Here is a 19,838-nt window from a genome sequence, read left to right as displayed (position 1 = left end):
GCACGAACAACAAGCGTCGCTCTCCGCCTCCCGCCCCCCCCCCCCCCCCGCCCCGAAGCTCCATGTGACGGGCGCGATGCCTCCCGAGCTGTCCGTGGTGCTGAAACGAATCCTCCGACCTGCTCTCCCCCACCTCGTGTATAGAAAAGCACCCATCCTGGAGGAGACTGAAGTGAAGTGGTGAAGCGAGGCCAACCGCGCACGGACAGCTGCTGGGCTTGACTGAAGTCAGCCGGACAATATTCTTCTTTCATGGCTGTGGCACGCAAAATCAAAACTTTGCTGACCGTCAACATCTTAGTGTTTGTGGGGATTATCCTGTTCTCGGTCTACTGCAGGATCCAGGACCGATCCGAGGAGCTCATCCAGATCGGGCGTCTTGCTGACCAGAGGCTGCGAGCCAGAAACAGCAAAGTCTCCAACGTGGTGGACAGGCAGTCGATTCTCCAGAGGCTGGAGAGGCTGGAGGATGTGGTCTACCACCAGCTGAACGGTAAGAAGTGGCCGTTGCTGACTTATGGGGGCAGAAATCTGTCATATCCTGGTAAAGAGGTCACCATCGTCATGGAGATGATAATAATGCTCCCTGCAAACTACACTCCTCATGGAGTTTCTATGCCCTTTCACAAAGCCGTCTGCTCGGTATAGAGCACTTTTCTGGCATTACCGGTCAAAGTGACACCAGGAAAGATAAAAGCTGTGCAGGGTGCAGGCGCTGAAAGAAGTTTTCCTTCACCCCAAAACATGATTTAGTCCATACAGCTTATAATTTTCAGCCTCACTCTTCTGGTAAAACTGGTGAGTGAGGACTTTACTGGCCTGCTACTGTAACACCCCATCTGCCCGTGGCGCCCACAACCCATAACCGACTCGTAAACATCACAAACTTATGCTTTATGTGTTGGTGACCCGCACGGAATCTCACTCGCGTGATGCAGCTCCGTTCACAGGGGGGGTTAACAAGCTGGTTTAACAAGCTGTCAGAGATCTGAAGGAGAGTATGGTTCTGCAACGGACTGACTGACTTCTGTTTTATCACCCTTAGTCTTGCCGGCCGGATTTGGTGCCCTCAGCTGAGCAGCAGTCGGCTACGGCTCTGTTGTCTTCATTCTCCATGTTGGGAAATCCAACACAATCTCAGCTCAGGTTGACGATCCAATCAGGGATTCAACAACGGAACAGCCTGATCTAGATACACGACATGAGGCGTTGCCGTGTTAATAACTCATCATGTTAATAAAACATTAGTTAGCGCTGGGCTTTTCGGATTTTTAAATGAGTGATGAGTTCAGCTCAAACTGTTATTTATCGGCACACTGATGTCTTAATTGTAAAAAAATATACGTCTTATTTCTTTTAGCAAGAGAAACGATATAATAATTCAAGTGTCAGTTGACTAATCAATGACTTATACATCATTTTACAGCTTTAACAACTTCTACTTTAGTCATAAATAATAATGTTGATTTAAACACAAAGCTAAAAAAATAAAAAAGAATAATTAAATTAAAAGAGGATAAACCCATTCCTTAAGGTTTGTGTATATTTTACCTGCATGACATTTGGGATCACAACTTTCGTTTTCCCACTGTGCTCCGTGGGCTGCTTGAAGACATTGTCAGCGGTGTTCCAACAGAATTGGATTGTATTAGCAGCGGGTTGATCGACTTGTCGAATTGTGATAACTCAGGTTTTGCTTAAGTCAGTCATTTTGCATTTTGAGATAAAACGTTGAAAATTCGAAATACTATTTTTAAAATGTTTGAGCTTCACGGCAGTTTCGGAATAAAAAAACCTCCCGGCAGGTGTCTCGGCTAACTAAAAATATTGTTACCCATTCAGGCAGCAGTAATGAGGGATGTGTTTTGAACAAGTGATGCTTTAACTCAGATCAAACATCACTTGTTCAAAACACAAGTCAAATGATGAAAATAAATGTCACTGCTGAGCAGCCGCAGCCAGATTACTAACATATCAGTAAAACCCATTTCTATGTGAGATTTCATCATTAGCTCCGGGGAATCTGACGATATCATTAGTGTAGAGTAGACTGCAGGCAGCTGGAGCTGAGGGTGAAGGCTATACGAGGTTCTGCCTGTGTTGTTGTATTTCACGCTGGTCACCAGTAGGGGGGTTACAGATCATTTAATGTTTTTTTGAATGCACAAACAAAAAGGAAAAAATGCCTGGATGTGATAAGAATCTTTCAGACAATATTAGATTCTGATTGCTTTATTATAAAAACTTCAGAAAAGGTGCCATGATGTTTTCTCAGGAATCAGGTTAACAGCTTCATGACCCCCCCCCCCCCCCAAATCACTGCTACTGTGGTTCTGATTCTGCATGATTGTATAATGGCTGAACTTTGGCAAGCTATTTGAGGGTCAGTCTGTTACTATGAGTTATGCTTGACATCTGACATCACTCCAGCAGGCTTTGCCTCTCAAAAAAGTGCAATGCATCCTCTCAGCCACTTTGCTTGATATAGACAATGAAACACTTCCATAAATCCAGTTAGTGAATATTAATTGTGAAGCTGCAGGCAGGGAATGTATGAATTATATATAATCTCATTACAATGTTGAGTGGTTGATTTTCAATGTTTAAAGGAATTCAGGTCTTTTCTTAAGTGTCAATAATAACCCCCGAGTGTTGACTCAAAGGCATGCGCCTCTTCTCAGCAGAAATAAATGCATTTAACAGAGCTGCATTTTCCGTCACTTCTAATAAACATCACATAAGTGTCAAATAATTCTCACAACAGAAACTTGCAGGATGGTTGAATAATTATCTTTGACACAAGGTATTTCCCAAGTGAGGAAATTTAAATAATGTTACTGGCTAAAGCGAGGAACACACATTGGACAATGTGTAAGGCTGGCTTCCACCTAATCTCGGAATATAAAATAGTTAAATTGTGTTGGACTCAGACTACATTTTAAAGTGTTACACTAAATCACTGTCAAGAAAACACTGTTTTTTAAATTCTAAAGGCTCTTTTTTACACAATTTAAGTCTCAGACAGAAAAGGAGTAAACCAAAATGTTATTTTTCTTTGCCTTCAACATTCAGCCGCTGCCACAATCCCTCCTTGATTTGATTTTAATGCTGCACTTAATCATATCCTCATATCCCAGGCCACACTGTCCCTTCTTATGAATTGTGCACAGACCACAAATTGTCTTCTATTGCCATTGGGAATAACCACAGTGAGAGGAGGGATCAGCACGCCAATAACTATTGCCATGTCCGGCAGCGGTACAAAGTAATTGCCCATTCTCTTTGTTGTTTATTGCCTAGCAATGGCATGTTAAGGAAGCTGCAGCAAAGTCCAATTAAATTTGAAGGACACAAACAAGTTGCAGAATTCCTTTTTCATGGTTGTCTGATGTATGACCGCCAGAATCCCAACAAGCAAAGCATTGTCCAGTTTTATCAGCAGGCCGCTCCACCAGAAATGAGCAGCATGACAGCCGATTCGTTTCAGCACCACGGACAGTCGATATGAATTATTTGGGTAATCGGATGAGGAGGTTTTAAGCTTGCTAACAAGCTTATGAAGCAGCATTTTGACCTTACGTTCTTCTTCAGACCTGGCAAATACCTCCAGTCTTACCAGCGGAAGCCCTGCTTCTGAGTAAATAAACACTATCAATAAGATTAGCTGCTTGTTTAGAGACGACTTTCAGAACATTTAATTGGGGGGGCATTTTGAGCTCAGGTGTTGACACTGAATGCAAATGTGCTGATATTAAATAAATGCATGTAACAGATTATTAAATCTTGAAATACCCACATGCCTGCCCATCCATTGCTCTCGCCATGTTGTTGAAACATTCGATTCATCCGCTTGTAATTCGAAGCCAGTCTGGGAACAAAGGGTCCTTGTTGATTTCAGATACAGGTAAACAACACTTCTTTCGGCTAATTTACAAGCTGAAATGACAAATGCTGCTGAAAATTCTACCAGCTGGAGCTGGCAAAACGTTTCAGCTAACCGTGGATCAATACATCAGATGAAAAGGCATGATTATTTTTTATCTTTCCATCTGGCCTGTTATTAAAGAACACTCTTGTTACTCTACAGAGGCGGGGGTTATCAACAGCGTTAGTTCTTTGTTTGTCTGTCTGTCTGTTATAAACATAACTCAAAAAATAAAATACAGACGGATGTTGATGGAATTTTCAGGAAATGTTGGGAATGTTATCAGAGACAGATGGTCAGATTTTGGTGATGATCCAGAAGAGATCCTTAATTCTGGATCACTTTGATATCTTTGCTAACAATGCAGTCAATGGGGCTTCAAAATTTGTCCCTCAACATCTGGGTTGATTATAGACTGATGTTTGTGTAATTTGACACAGTCATTTAGGGTGGGGGTCTCTATCTCATCACCGAATTTCATCTGGATGGGATCCAGAAGGAGGTCTGGAAAAAATATTAAATTTTAACATTGAAAACTCAATTTACAGATTCAAAAATGTGTTAAAAATACACATCAACTCTGATTCACTTTTACTTTTCATGGTTGGTGTATCAAGATACCAAAACAATATAGAATCTTTGGTTTGGTTTGATTTAAATCACCATGTAACTGTGTAACCCAAATTTCGAGAGGAATGAGCTGCTTGGCGGAGGTCTGCGCTCTCGGAGTGCTTTTCTAATTATATGTGGACTCATTAGATAATGTCAACCCAATCTCATGATCCACTTTTAAAGTAACTGATTTTGTAGATTTTTTTAGTTTGTGAGTGGAAAATGTATTAATGTTTTCATAATATAAAACATTTTGGCTGTTATATCTCAACACATTTGTTTCTCAAACAAAAGGTTTTTGCTAGCGCGCTAAACTGGCAGTTAATTAGGCATGTTAAAGTTTACAGGTTAGAATGTAAATCATTTCATACACACCAATTAAAAATGTCTATAGTGTAGCCGTAGCTTGATGCACCTGCAGGACAGGTCCCTCAGCTATAATTGGATAATTCAGAAATGATTGATGATGGTCTTTAGGTCAAATTTGAATTGGATTGCAGTCAGATGAAACATGGCTTTCTTTCCATTCCCTCTCTTTCTTCCATTATTCTGCCAGCAGAAAAAAAAAATATTTTATTTAAAGTCAAAGTGTTTGCGTTTTCTGCTCTGACCAGTGGCGGATGAGTCACTGTCTGTTGTCCCTCGACTCATGGTCCAACCGACTGTCTTGTCATCAGCCATGCATGTCAATCCTGGCCGTCTCCCGGTGCGTAGGTGCTGATGGGATGACAGCCTCACAGGTCCAGCTGCAGCACCAGATATGCTTCTTATCTATAATGCCCAATTATGGCAAAGAAACCCATGCTGTTTATATGCTAAGCTTGCAGGGGGCAAAGCCTCGATGAGAAATGTCAGAGTTTCTCTCTTCCACGCTGACACACACTTGATGCACCGACTGTATCGTAATGATACACATCGCCGTGTGCCTATATATGTTATTGTGCCCCATGGAGTAAAAGCCTCAGCTGCAGGGACATCACATCACTATGCGGTGAAGCCTGATGAAAGGAATTATATTCCAATAATGATATGGAGATGAGGCGCTGGTGGACGAAACAGCTTCAGAAACAGATAAGAATCAGTTCAGCTCAGCCTTGAGCAATGACGATAATAAATTCAGGAGGTAACCCGACAAGCAGCAGTCAGCCACAGAAAATAATAGCCACTTTAGATGGAGTGAGCATTCCTCTTTTTCATGCTACTGGCCTAGAGTCATCGAGGGATTACATTACTAAAATCCATTGATAAGATCTGACGAAGGAGGGACCATATGGATCGAGGTGTTTTTGCCAGGCTGAATTTTGAATGCTGTAAATTTTCTCTTTGGCTCCCTATGATTGTTTTTTTTGGATAACCGATTATTTTAAAATGTTTACCTCCACTAATATGAATATAGCATTATGCAATTACAATATTTAATTGTAAATAGATAAAGCACTCTTGACAGCAATAGGAATATTTCACTAAGAAAGAACACTAGATGACACACAGCAATTAGTCTCCCACAATGGCTTTGGTGGGAGATTGTGATTGAAGGGCTCCAACATCAATCCTCCTGGATTCCAAACACCGGAGGTGGTGGTGGTGGTGGCCGATGATTCAGCAGTGACGGCTAAAGAAGTGATGAAGTGGATTAATCTTTAAAGGGGGGGAGGTGGAGGGTGCATAATCAGCTTGAATGGACTCGAGGCACAGAGAAAATAAGTCTCTAGAGAGCAGAAGATTTACTAATAATGAGGGTTAGAGCAAGAATCTGTTCTCGTCAGTTCATGGCTGATTGTTGCATGTTTTTGCAGCAAGTTTCACTGCTACTGCGCGGGTGTTATTTCTACCTGTTGTTATAGTTAAGCCTGACACATCTCAAAACCTTCTGAAGGCAGACACTTCAGCACAACTCATTCCATGCATGTCCCTGTTATACAGCACAGCTATCAGCTATACCACAGCTGTTTGAAATTGTAACGAAGTTCAAACAATAGGATTTGTGATTACTCTCTCCCCGACCTAAAAATTATTGCAGATAGTCAGCGGTACTGTGGTACTGTTGGTCACAATGCAGCGTCATACAGTCTGCCTGCAAAGGGAATGAAGGACCTGCAGAGGCGCTCCTTCCTTTACTTTGGGAGGATCAGGCAAAGGAGAGATGCCCCCCCCCCCCCCCCCCCCCCCGCCGCTGTCTGATGCAGAGGGTTGGACGTGTTGCTCTTGATGACTGGCATTTTGGCCAGTATCCTCTGCCTTGTTGATTTTATTTTTGTCCTGCCCTGAACACCCTGCACCCCCCCCCCCCCCTCCCCAACACACCGCCGCAAAAAATAAATAAACCAAAGAGGTCACCACAGTTTCAGTGTCAAAGAGTGTTTTAAGGTGGTTTTGTCCGTGTCAGTTGACAAAGTCCGTAATGACCTTCCTGTACTCACTGTCAGTCTCCCCGATCGGATGAGACTCCCTGGCACTGATCCGATGATAGCAGTGTCTTTGGAGCACTTCTGGAGACGACAGCTGTCCCCGGAGAACCTGCAATCAGATGCGTAGAGGGTAAAGACGAAAGGCACGCGTTCTGTACCCCACAGAACTTGTTTTGTGCAGATCAAGGTTGCACCTTCAAAAACATGCAATTTAGGTGAATCGATCACTACAAATTGTCCGTAGATGTGAGTGTGTGGGTCTGTGTGCTGGTGACATGTCCAGAGTGTCGTCAGCTGTGATTGGCTCCAGCAACACCCGTGACCCACAAGGCAGATAAAGTGGCTTTAGATGAGATTGACGTCGTTTCATCTACAAGAGAAATGGATGGATGGATCAAAATGTCACAGATTCTTTTTTTATTCAATATTTCATCATCCTTAACCAAAGGGAATTTTAAGAATCGAAAAGTTCTGACTAGGATACTTAAAGGGCATCACAGACAGGTCATGTCAATGTTCAAATGTTACAGATAGATTATTTTGTTTGAACACCTCATGGAAACATTCTGATTATGTCAAAATCTAAACTCAAATAAATGCAGATGTTAAACAGTAGAACACAGCTGGATTTAGAAATAGGAGGCAGCCATTCTCAAAGAGCTGTGGTGTAAATTAGATTCAAATCTGGATCTTATGTTTGAAATGAAAAGATACAGACACCAACTTTGCATCAAGCTGGGGATGTTCTCGGTTGAATGTAACCGATGTACGCTTTTAACACATGCTGGTTTGATCTTCCGTCATTCTAGAGCCCATGCAGCAGTCATCGGCAGACTGCTGCCAACTGTATTTTTTCTCAGTAACGCGGTTATGGTGTAACTTTCTCTTGATCAAATAACTTTTCAGTAGCTTAACTCCTCACTCAGGCACCACTTCCCCAGCGTTTTGGATGCTCGTGTGCAGCGAAGCCTCTCTGTGAAATAAAACTGCAAAGGATCAGTGGCATAAATATAACGTTCTCCGCCTGCCTTTCTGTCCGAATGACACTTTGATTGATCATCGAGATAGTACTGAGATGAAATGGAGCCGCTACTTTGGAAATGTAAAATAGCTTCTGCAAAGTAAACTACTTTCGCTGATTTCTTCTTGCTTTTTTTTTCCTGAGGGGCAGCATCAGTGAGGGGGAAGCCTCATTTCATTAAGAGTAATTGTAAGCGTAGCTCTTTACGTGTTCCGTGTACTTGGCCTAACAAGTCTGATAAAAACAGTGTTTAGTGGCAGACAGTGGTTGAGAGTTGGGTTTACAAACTGGAAAGCCTAACAGAGACTGTGAATCGGCTCTTTATTGGACCATTTAAATGTAACTGCTCTAAACAAATGCAAAATGTGACATTTATGTAAAATTAGGACGAATAAAGGACGAATAAAGGACAATAAAAAATGAGCTAAAAGGTTAAAGATGAATATAATGTCTTGACTGCGCAGTTTATTCACACATGTTCTGTATTTTATGTGAATGTTCTACCATCCAGGCTCCTGTGGGGCATCCATTGTTCACAATCTATTGTGAGAAGATCATTTTGCAGTCTAGTGCTAACAGTTTTGTAATCCTCCTGTTTTGAGTGTCTGTTCTCAGAGTGCTCAATATTTCATGGATTTATTTTGGCCTTTCTTTCCTCACCCAGTCCCCTCCCCCGTGCCATCAATATTTAGAAGTCACGCTGCATCACTTTGGACATGCATACATCTACTCCGGCTCTTAAATCATTACAAAAAATGGGGTCATCCTCAGTCTTGGGGCTCTATAAAGGCCAACACAGATGCATTTTGAAGGTTGCTGTGTAATTTATAGCTGTTATGGGTTTAATGCATCATGTCAGGGGGGATTTCAGCATATGGATTGTGGGGAATAAGAAGAGACAGATGCATAGTTAGATGCAACGAGATTCAGATTGGAGCCTGACGCATCAGGGATCGACATCCAGCTGACACGGAAGTGAAAGAAGCAGATGTTGGGCTTCAACTGCCTCAAAATCAGATGATAAAAGTGCTTTGTGAAATTTGGAGTGTTGATCTCATACCAGAACCAGTGAATGAAAGATTGCTTCCCCGCAGACATGGCTGTGTGGTGAAATACTATGTGTACGGTATTTTTTATAGGTTACTTACAAGTCATCATTTATTGCATCTTTGCTGTCGTCACAGCGTGGGAAGCTTTACGAGAAACATAACAGCCCACTGGCTGGATGCTCTTACACAAAGTGCCTCACAGGTACATCTGTTGTATACGTTGTCGTGCAGGAGAATAACTCCCAACCCCCACATTGTTAGTGCGTTGCACGGTCCACGGATTCTTACTTAGCCCAGTTCTTCCTTTCAAGATATTGTACTAAAAGCATCTATTTGTGCTTGTGAGGAAGCCATTTTTGGAACACAGTCTCTCTCTGTGTTTGCTATTAATAATTTCATGCATTTTACATTTTTCTCTGACCTTCTGGTTTCATCTGAATACATTTTAAATGAGGGGGAAAAAAACAAAAACGGACTGACGATAAAAGATGAATAAGAGCCAGACAGAGCGATTTACTGCTTCAAATAGCCCGACAGGCATTATTAAAGCAGTTTATTTTAAATTAGCGGTTACATAAAAGCAGATTTTGCGCACAATTTATTGAACTGGTTAACAGCGTGGGTTTGCTTCAGTGTTGTCTTAAAGTTGGAAATACAAACTCCCCATTGTGACATTGCATCTGCAGTGTGTTAAAACTCATGTTGAGAGACAGGGAAACGCTGATCAAATTGTCAGCTCTCATGATGGAGAGGCGGAGGGGAGCAAAATAATCGGAAAACAAAGCCGGCAGACATTGTCCTGCTTCCAAGACTCACGCAGCGACAGTGAGGCCCTCCAGACGCAAAGTCTCCAGTTCTTGAGGGTATCTATGTTATTGTGTGACATGGAGCTGCTGTGCCAGTTGGCCGGTCTTCTATGTGAACCCCACCCATGCTTGTCAAAATGCCACCTCATTGGCTGGCGCAGGGCGTGCTAAAATCCCTCTCGTGGGAGAAACCGGTTATGCCGCCATTCAGCTTCAATTACAAATCTTCAGCGGCACCCGAGGATTTGAGGCCATCCGAATTTGGTGGTTACTCGGCAGTTCCCAAAGGGGTGAAGCTGAGAGCTGAGCTCTTCATTGGTATGCACTGCTTACTTACTGTCTGTGTGTCCATCTGTTGATGCGGCGAACAGACGAAGCTAGATTTGGTGCGAAGGCCACAGCGGAAGCCCGACTCTCATAATTTATTATCTGACCTTGACTAGTTTCATGGAATTTTAGAGTCGGGCATTCGCAAACCCGGTACGAATACAACGTAATTTTGTTCAAACTCTTTTAATTGAGAGGGACTTGAACTTGTTTGTTTTTAAATTACGTGACTAATAATATCAAACATTTGAATGCTAGTTCAAGCAGACAGTATGCAAATTTGCTTGTGCCACGCCTCGGCCTCCTCAGTTTGACGGTCATCTTTACGTGCAACAATTTCCACCTCTCCTTCTACCTGTCTCTGCCGTCACTGCTGCTCCACCTGCATTTGCTGCAGGACCGTTGGCTCCGATCATGACGTTCAAGATGTCTTGTCATCACTCTGTGGGGAGTGATGAGATCAAAGCCTATAGACAAACTCAAAGAGGTTCTGCTGCTGACAAGCCATTTCACACTTGTTAGTTGTCTGGACTGAACTATATTAACTTTAAGATAAATATAAACATATTTGTTCCCCCAATGCCACAGATTATTGTAGTATAATACTTTGTTTCCAGGGGTAAATGTTTCGCCTCAGTTATATTGTGCTGCTGTGTCTTTCAGCTGCACTGCACTGCTCTGCATGTTCTGGCTGCCTCTGTGACGTCTCTGTCTGCGTGGGTGTGTCCATTGACAGACAGTGTAATGATGTCCTGTGGATGATCCCCCTCTGGGTCTCTGAGCTGCCATGCGCTATACTCTCCTCACACTGCTGGAGAATGATAATCAGCTGCCCTCTGCATGGCCTCTCCTCTTACCTGTCTCCTGCCGCTGCGTGTTGTACATCTGCTTCTGCATCTTCATTATGGCTGTGTACATCTGTATGATTGTCCTTTTTTTTGCTATTTCATTGCCTCGACAGGCTTGGCAAAGCCCATGGGGCTCGTGGAGGGACCTGGGGGCCTTGGCCAAGGGGGAGCTGCTGCCACTCTGGGAGAAGACAGTCGAGACGGTGAAGGGAAATACGAAGAGTACGGCTACAACGCGCAGCTTAGTGACCGCATCTCACTGGACAGGAGCATCCCCGACTACAGGCCCAAAAAGTATTTCCACCTCCTGTCTCTCTCTCTTCCATGTACATTCTCCTCACATTTACAGCTCCACGCCTGTTTTTGCCCTTGGCTGGCTTGCATAATGTTAGGGATACATGTAACTGGAAGCTTTGCCATTGCAACCCCTCCTGCAGTTGATGGCTTCTATTTTTAGAAGAATGTACAGCAGGACTTTCTGTCAGGAGACTGGCATTTAAATCGGGCGCGCAGAGCTTTTTCCTCTTCAGGTATGCGTTAATGACTTTTTAGGTAGCCCTGTACTACACTCAGCGTGCCAAAATGTAAGCGATGAGTCCAAGACAATGAGCTGCTGCTACAACACGCTGTTACGAGAGCGTACACGAGTGTTAACACAACCTCAGGCCTGCTGAAAATGCATGAACCATCCATGATAGAGTCTGGCTGTTGCTCATGAGCAACAGTTGAATTAAACACACCTCAGAAGACATTCAGTGTAAAATCATCAGATATTTATTTGTAGATACAGTCAGCATTATGTAAACAGTACCAGCAAAGCATCACCATGCACTTAGTGCCAATGTACTGGGATGTATTTAGTCTGCTGCTTCCTGTCCTGATGTTATTTTGGTGAATGGATTTCTAAAAAGGTCCCATATTATACGCACGAATAAACTCAGGATGGAATAAAAATGCTTTGAATAATCCATCCATCCATCTTCAAAACGCTTATCCAGGGTCGGGTCGCGGGGGCAGCAGCCTAAGCAGGGAAGCCTAGACTTCCCTCTCCCCGGCCGCTTCTTCCAGCTCTTCCGGGTGGGGGTGGGGGTTCCCGAAGGTCCCGGAGCGTTCCCAGGCCAGCCGAGAGACATCGTCTCTCCAGCGTGTCCTGGGTCATCCCCGTGGTCTCTTCCCGGTGGGACGTGCAATACTGCAGACGCTGCACCGACCTGCCTGTTGCTCTCCCGCTCCAAGAAGCGTCTGGCTCAAGTGTTTACCACACAATAAAACATTTTTGCCAATTTTCGGCGGAACATTAGAACCAAAAATAAACGTTATGCAGGGAAAATGCTGCAAACCCAGGGACGCACGCACATATTGTGCACGCTCTTCCGGCTTGAAGTCAAGCCGAGAGGGATGTCTTCCTGACGTATTTCAGTAGGTGATTACAGACCTACCCAAACTACGAAGGATTGACTGGATGGTTTATTTAGCTGTTTTTGGGTTGATAAGGAACCAAAATCACCATAATAGTGTAGAAACATGGGAAAAGTGAGTTTTTCATAATGTCCCCTTCAAGACGCATCCAGTAAGGTGCCAGATGATCTTTCTGCTATATTTAAGACGAAGCATTGCGTGTTCACGTCACGTCTGTGGACATCAAAAACTGGATTTTCATACCAAAATGAAATATAGAAATGTCACTGATGGAAATGTAATCACTTCCAGTCGGGGAACGTTCCCGTTCACTTGGTTTCTGACTTTCCTTTTGCGTTGGTTTCCCTGAGCTTCCCGGTAGCACATTACGTGTTATAAACAGTCAACCCGGAATGACATGAGTCACAGACACGAGAACGTAAGGATTATCTTTGTTCTCAGAACACAAGCCCGGCACATTTCATTCAACGCTTCTATCTGTCGTTCATCAGCAATATTGTTGTTACCGCTGACATTCTTTTTTGCTGGCTATGAAATAAGTAATTGTTGTAATCTTTTGATCTTCTTGTCATAGCCTGCCCATGCATAAAGAAAATCAAATGCAAAAATCAGCCACGTGAAGCCATGTGTGACTTTTCGCTTTACAAGTTGTTTACCAAGGTCAAAGCTTATCCTTGGAGTCTGAGTTTGAGCCCTTTGTGGTGCAGATGATGCAGATGTTTTGGGTGTTTCCTTCTTCGAACACCCTTGGTTCAAATGATTTGCTCCTCATGCTGTTCTGCAGACACTTCTGAACACTTCTGTAGGTTTGAATAAAGTGTGTTGCAATAAGAAAACATCTAAAACATGCTGGAAAAACACTGCATACAAATAATTTGATTATTTGAGAGATTTAAAATGATAATCCGGGCTGCAACAAACACTCATATGTTCAACTCAGCCACAGAGACATTGATCAATTGATCATGACACTTCACACCACTCCCATCCCATATTTTTTGCTCATCTTCTCTCGTTCCAAAATGGCCAACAGGGATCTTTATTTGCATTTGAATCACAATGATGATGCAAACTAACGAGAGACGGAAAGAAGAGGGAAACAAGCAATGCTCATAAACAATACGAGTCACATTTTGGGCTTAGACTTTAAAAGCGGACCATCCCACCAAACAGCAGCACTGACACACCGATGCTCTCTCAGTCACGCGACTCTGGCCTTGAACATCATAATGGTCCTCTGGAGATTCCTAAGCTGTCCTCCCATCATCTTTGAAGGCAGGTAAGAATCCAAATGCACAACAGTAGAAGGGCAATCCAGCAACTGAACTTTGTTCTTTCCCAGATAGTCAGTCCAAAGTAGCACCCAAATCAGGATGGGGCAGGCAATGAAGCAGTTCCAAATGTCCGGCAGAGGTCACAAACCGGGTCATCAGAATAGACAGGGAGCCTGTTCATTTGTTCTTTTTGTGTGTTTTGTTCTACTTTTTTCTTAAATAGCTTGCTTTTAGTATTTTTATGTCGCCTGTTTAGTTTATTTATTGGAATTTTGCATTGGTTGATGGTGAAGAATGGGGGTAGGGCTTGATAAGCCTTCCTATTCCTTTTCGAATGAGTCAAATACGTATTATATTGCAGATGGATTTTTTTATTTTATGGGTCTTGTATTTATAAGTGCGTATACAAAGTTTTTTGTTGTTGCATTCAAAATAAATATAATTATAAAACAGACCCCAAGGGGAAGGCAAAGAGACGGAATCCAGGAATCAGGCAGGGTCGAAACACGGGAGAGCAATTTGGAACGCTTGAAGGTAGGAATCATCACTAACAATCTGGAAAGGGTGTGATGTCTGAGTTGAGTATATGTGGAGTCAGGGCTAATGAGTGATTAGCTGCAGGTGAGCATAGACGCACATGTGACTGATTGCAGGAGGAGGATCTGGAAAACAGGAGAAATTAATGCATGGAAAAGCACAGGCCCCGCCTCAAGCTGTGACACTTTTCATTTTGTTCATCTGTCTCAACTCCACTTAATCCCGCCTTCTCCGCTCTCTGTCAATACATCACGGGGTATACAAGAGCTTCTGTAATAGAACACACACACATACACACACACAACTTTTGACGCAGCTAATCCCACATGAAAAGGTACAGTTAAGCTATGTTTTGATGTTGAAATAAAAGGAATCTTGAGTTATGCTATTTATGAGAGAAACCCAGTGTACACCCAGCAAGAAGCCTTAATGGTTCTTCTGGAGGAAATTTTAGTTGCAAAAGTGAGCCACGGCTGTGATGCGGGGCCACGCTGCAGGAGACGGAACAGGGAGCAGGGTGGGCAATCAGCGCTGCCAGAAGCGTTTATATCACAGAGTGTCAAAGAACAATGGCGGCAGGTAGGGAAGCTGAGAGGACATCCGACGACCAGGGGAGATTTCAGAGGGCTTTAGTGGGGATAACAATTCATTTCATCCACGCTGCTTTGTTCTGACATCTTTTTCACGCTGATAAAAATTAGATGAGGCTGGGAGAAAATGGGAGGAGGAGGGAAAGTTGAAAGGAGCTTACTGGTTAATAAAGCCAGCTGAGGCCGCCTCCGAAATTTCTTTTATCGAGTAGTTCAGCAAAAAAAATGGGATGAAAGGCAACAGGAAGTGAATGTTGAAAGTTTGTAGATGAGGTTGGTTGGCTTCAAGTGGTGCAACTTGAGTACTGGTGTTTTCATATGATTTCATTGGTTACTAGAAGCTGCTCTTCTCATCTCTGTCTTATACGCCGAGATTTGTCTTTCTTTAGAGCTGCCTGTCTTGGCAGTGAAGCCTCGTGTGTTAATGGCAACTATTCCATACACTGATTTATGCAGACTGAATGTAGTTGTGAAGCTAAACAGAAATTGACACAATGCAAAGAAGATGAAGAACAATTCATCCCGATGCTGACAAACCTGAGGGTCTTTACACGTTCCCAAAGTGAGTGAAATTTAAAAATTAAAATTAAATAGTGAGCTTGAGCTGCAAGTCACTCATTGAAATCAGTATTTATGGAACTATTTATGACATCGGAGAACACAAAACTGCATCTGAGGCTCAGTGAATTGCTGCATGCCTCCCTTTTGGATCCGCGTGGTGCTGCTGAGGACACAGGATGGAGTCAGCCCAACTTTACAGCTTGTTTTTCATTTCAATAGATGCATTCCTTGGTACGGGTCAGACGAGCTGCAGTCAAGGTGCGAAACTGACCTCAGCCCTCTCACCATGGTCTGCTGCAGCTCTCTGCCTCATGCAGTATATGAAAGACAGTGACACAGCGTATTTAAGTCCTGCGGGCTAAAGGGTGACTGCAGTATTGCAGAAGTGAGGCAAAATGCAGGAATCAGGAGCCTATAGTGTCTAATGGGCTTTTAATTCAGCAGGACTCACTGAGTCAAGGACTTTGAGGACTACGAGGAAGCCTTGATGAAACGACCTGCAATTTCACTCCTCACTTCCTTTTCAATCCTGCCTGTCTGCAGAATAAAAAACAATTCATAATAATTAAAGTTGCAATTGTCCCTCACACAAAACCCTGTAATCCTCTTTTACTGCCCACTAGATCTTTTCCTCTCCGGTGCCCTTCACCTCTAAAGTGACATTCTTAAGTGAAAGAAAAGGAGTTTAACTAAGCTCTATTTATAATGAATGTGACTCTGTCAATCTTTGTCCTTGGGAGGCTTAGGTTTAACAGCACAATGCGCTGTGGGAAGAAAAAACAATAGCCATGCTGAGATGCATTTACAGACACCCACAAATCCAACGTAAATAAACGTAATTTATGCATGCAACCGGATTCCCTTCGCTATTTCTCCTCATGCAATCAGGTTATTTAATTATGCCTATAATCAGTTTTCACTTGGCAGATATGAGCCATCCATCCATCCATCCTCTAGGAGACGAGACAACCTCATTCGTTTCATCTACAGCCGCTGGGGTCACGGCTATTGCTGGATCATAACCCAGCTTGCTATGGGCGAGAGGCGCAGTACATCCCTGATGAGTCACCAGCACATCGCAGGGCCACACGCAGATGACCACAAATGCACACATTCACAACTACGGACAATTTGGAAGTGATCGATTGACCTAAGCTGCTTGTGTTTGATGGTAGGAGAAAACCCACACAGACACGTGTAAGGCAACTTTTTGTCAAAAATATTTGTTTTCTAACCCTATTCTAAAGGCCAATAGATGATTGGGGGGCAAGACAAGACAAGACAAATGACCAATCTTATTGGTAGTGCTCATAGATCGGAAAGTTACTATGGTCTGCCCTGCGAGTTACAAAAGGTTAACATGAAGCAAATGAAGTGACCAGCTGGGAAAAGTCAGAGGGAGGCTGGTCGAAGGGGAGTAGGGGCGATGTTTGATGGGAACGCACCTTAAACTGGAGCTCTGTTTCTGTCAGAGCTTGTTTCAGATCAAATCACAAGCTCTGTCCACCGAGCTCAGTCCCGTTACAAACAGACGAGCCCATCGCTCATCCTGTTTTACTCGCTTGCCCGCTGCTGCAGACAGGTACGAATTTAACGCTGAGCAATAGCCCAAATTGGATACAGCAAGTAGGGCAATGGAAATACAATATAATTTAGGATCTGGACACTGAAATCCCTCCTCACACTACAGCTCAACCAGGAGTGATGAGCCGCCATATACATGATAGTACTCTAGTAATATTCATTAAACCCACCGTTTCACCAGTTTTTGCACAGGATCCATGTCATGGCTGTGTCTTTATAACGGAGAGCTGTGGTGCAAGAAATTACCCCCCGCCAGATTTTTTACTGTATTTATAGACCTGGCAAGGCTGATTGAGAGCGGCAATAGAGAAATATGTGAGAGGGAATAAAGGAGGGAGCGTACAAATGCATGCAGAAACACTGAAATGATACAGTGAGGGAGTTATCAATCAAAACACTGGTGCATTTACTCTTATGGATAAAGTACCAGAGAAGAGCTTAAAGCGCAAATAAGCAGCACACTCCATCATAAACACACGCTGCAGTTTAGTTTTCCTTTTATTACCTCTGCTGTCAAACGCATGTGGGCTGCAGTAATGGATATGATTGATCACTTTAAATGAAATGAAGTTTTCCCAAGCACAAGCTTACTTGGCCACTGAGACTATAGCGGCAGTAGATTGCCAGTTCTATAAATCAATGTCGATATTTAGATAAGGTGTCATGTTAGAATTTAAATTCATGAAGAGGTTTTCACTGCCTCTCAGGTAGCTTTGGATTGTGCAGAGCCGAAGTGTTGCATGCAGCACAGCGTTTGTGTTAAATGATAAAAGATCATAGATCGATAAAGGTGTTTAGACCCAAGGGAGCTTCTGTTAGGGCTAATCAATTGCTTGCATTACAGATTGGAAGATCTGTTTATAATTCTTGTTATGCAGAACTCTGCATCTCAGGATGTTGCAGTGAGACTTTGCTTTTTTGATGCAATCGATGCTTGTGTGTTTTTTTTTTTTTAGGGTCGGCTAGTATTGCATCAATTTCATATGAAATGCTTCACTCGTGGTGATGATCCCACAGCGATTGCTCTCCTGACTCCCTCAGCTCCACAAGAATTTATAGCTTTGTTCACCATATTGTTTTGCTCCATTTGACCTGAAACATCATAATGGGCACAACCACCTAGGAGTTTGATCCAGGAAAGAACCGGATGGAAAGAACCACTCCAAGCGACATCCCAAAGCCAAACCAATACATTAGACAGGAGGCAAAGCCGTCGCCTCACCTGAAGCCAGTCATGACCCCCCCCCCCCCCCCCCCCCCCCCCGATGTGAACGGGTGTACTCTGCAGTCGAGTGACAAGTCACAGTTCAGGAACAAAGGTGGAGTGATGAATCACAGACAAGGGGCCAGAGATCAGACTAGGGATCTGGCAACATGTTTGCACAACTGGAAGTTGGACAGTGCTGCTGACTGAGGAACCTGTGGTGCCCGGGAGGTTGCTATGGCACGGCGGCGGGAACCAGGAGCAGGGACACCTTAGTACATCACATCCTGGTAGCTTCCTTGAGAATGTGACTTTTATTTAAATCCTTCCCTGTGAGATGCTATTTTGTTCATGTTGTCCTGTGTGCATGTTTAATATTCAGGAGATTTTTTTTTTACTTGTGTGATGAAACACAATTCCCTAATCAGGATTTAAAATGCCTGTAGTATGAGCCTGGCCTAAACAAATGGCTTGAGGTAAAGACACAGGAAATCCAAAAATGATCTGATAGGCTGTGTTAGAACTGGGAGCAGCGCACGGCAACGAAGGAGACTGGAGGAGGGAGATTTACACCCATGTAGAAAATAAGACACAAACACTGGGGAACACAGAGGAAGAGGAAGACCCAGGAATACATAAAAGAAATCAAAGAGTGTACAGCTGTGACCGTGATGTTGGTCTTACTCTTTATCTATTTGTTTTTGCTTTGTTATTGCAACAGGAATAGAAAACCAGCAAGCACTTTCAAGGTGTTCCACCTCTATAGTCTCAATCCAAGCAAGGTAAAAAAAAAAGGCTATTAAAGCTGAGACATGTAACCCACAGTTAAAAGCGATGACAAAAGAGCACAACTGCATGAATATTTCTGACAAGCATACGAGCTGCATCTGCAAAGGATCAGTGAACAGTGGAAGTTAATTTGCCGTGCGCACGTCTCCCACATCTGGTGCATTCAACGAAAGTGCTCCTTTTACAAAACACTTTTTACGCTTGCTTTTTTTCATATGCAAAACATTTGCTGTATAATTTCACAAGTAAATAAGATACCACCTGCTGTGCCATCCCACATTACCGGTGGTTCCTCTGCCACCAATTCTCAATATTTAAAGGTGAGAAATTGCTATCTTGTGCCACACACACGCACACACACTCATGCAATCCAGTAGCTGTGAAGTGCAAAGAGGATTCCATTAAATGCAGAAGGGAGGATGCAACTCGAGCACCATGCTGAGATCCATCTGCTGTGTGGCTCCCCCCGCGGCCTGGCCCAGCGGATGCTGCTGAGTCAAGCTGACATCCCAGCTCTCCGGGTTATCAAGGCGCTGAGCACTAGCAGAGTTCAGGTGACCCGCGGCAATGATAGAGAATCAAAAATCAAACGTCTGAAAAGCTCAAGGTTGCACAGAGAGCTCCGAATTTACACTTTGATGCCAACGTCCGAACATTTTGTACTGTTACACTTATTTTGTGTTTATTTTGGATTATAGATTATAACATTGAATTATATGTTTATTCAGTGCTGATCACCTCCAGCAAGGGGCATCAGGAATACATTTGGCTATTTAGGACAGGTTGCATGTGTCTTAATAATGGAGCCTGTCGTTGTTCATTTCTGTAGCAGCTCTGCTTTGAGATTCAGGCTGAAGAGACAATTAATTTTTAAATAGCATCTT

General features: G+C 43.3%; 1 protein-coding gene across 1 annotated transcript in view; it reads left to right on the top strand.

The window, feature by feature from the left end:
* The first annotated feature begins 252 nt into the window (after positions 1 to 252).
* Positions 253 to 19,838, top strand: part of galnt9 (polypeptide N-acetylgalactosaminyltransferase 9) — a 69,824-nt gene continuing 50,238 nt past the window's right edge. Inside the window, exons 1-2 of the mRNA XM_068761015.1 lie at positions 253 to 493; positions 11,110 to 11,290. Of these exons, the coding sequence (XP_068617116.1) occupies positions 253 to 493; positions 11,110 to 11,290 (422 nt within the window). The remainder of the gene's footprint in view (positions 494 to 11,109; positions 11,291 to 19,838) is intronic.

This window comes from Brachionichthys hirsutus, chromosome 4 (genome assembly GCF_040956055.1).
Source record: "Brachionichthys hirsutus isolate HB-005 chromosome 4, CSIRO-AGI_Bhir_v1, whole genome shotgun sequence".
Lineage (NCBI taxonomy): Eukaryota > Metazoa > Chordata > Actinopteri > Lophiiformes > Brachionichthyidae > Brachionichthys > Brachionichthys hirsutus.
The sequence above is the reverse complement of the archived record's forward strand: the minus strand, read 5'-3'. Positions and strand labels throughout refer to the sequence as shown.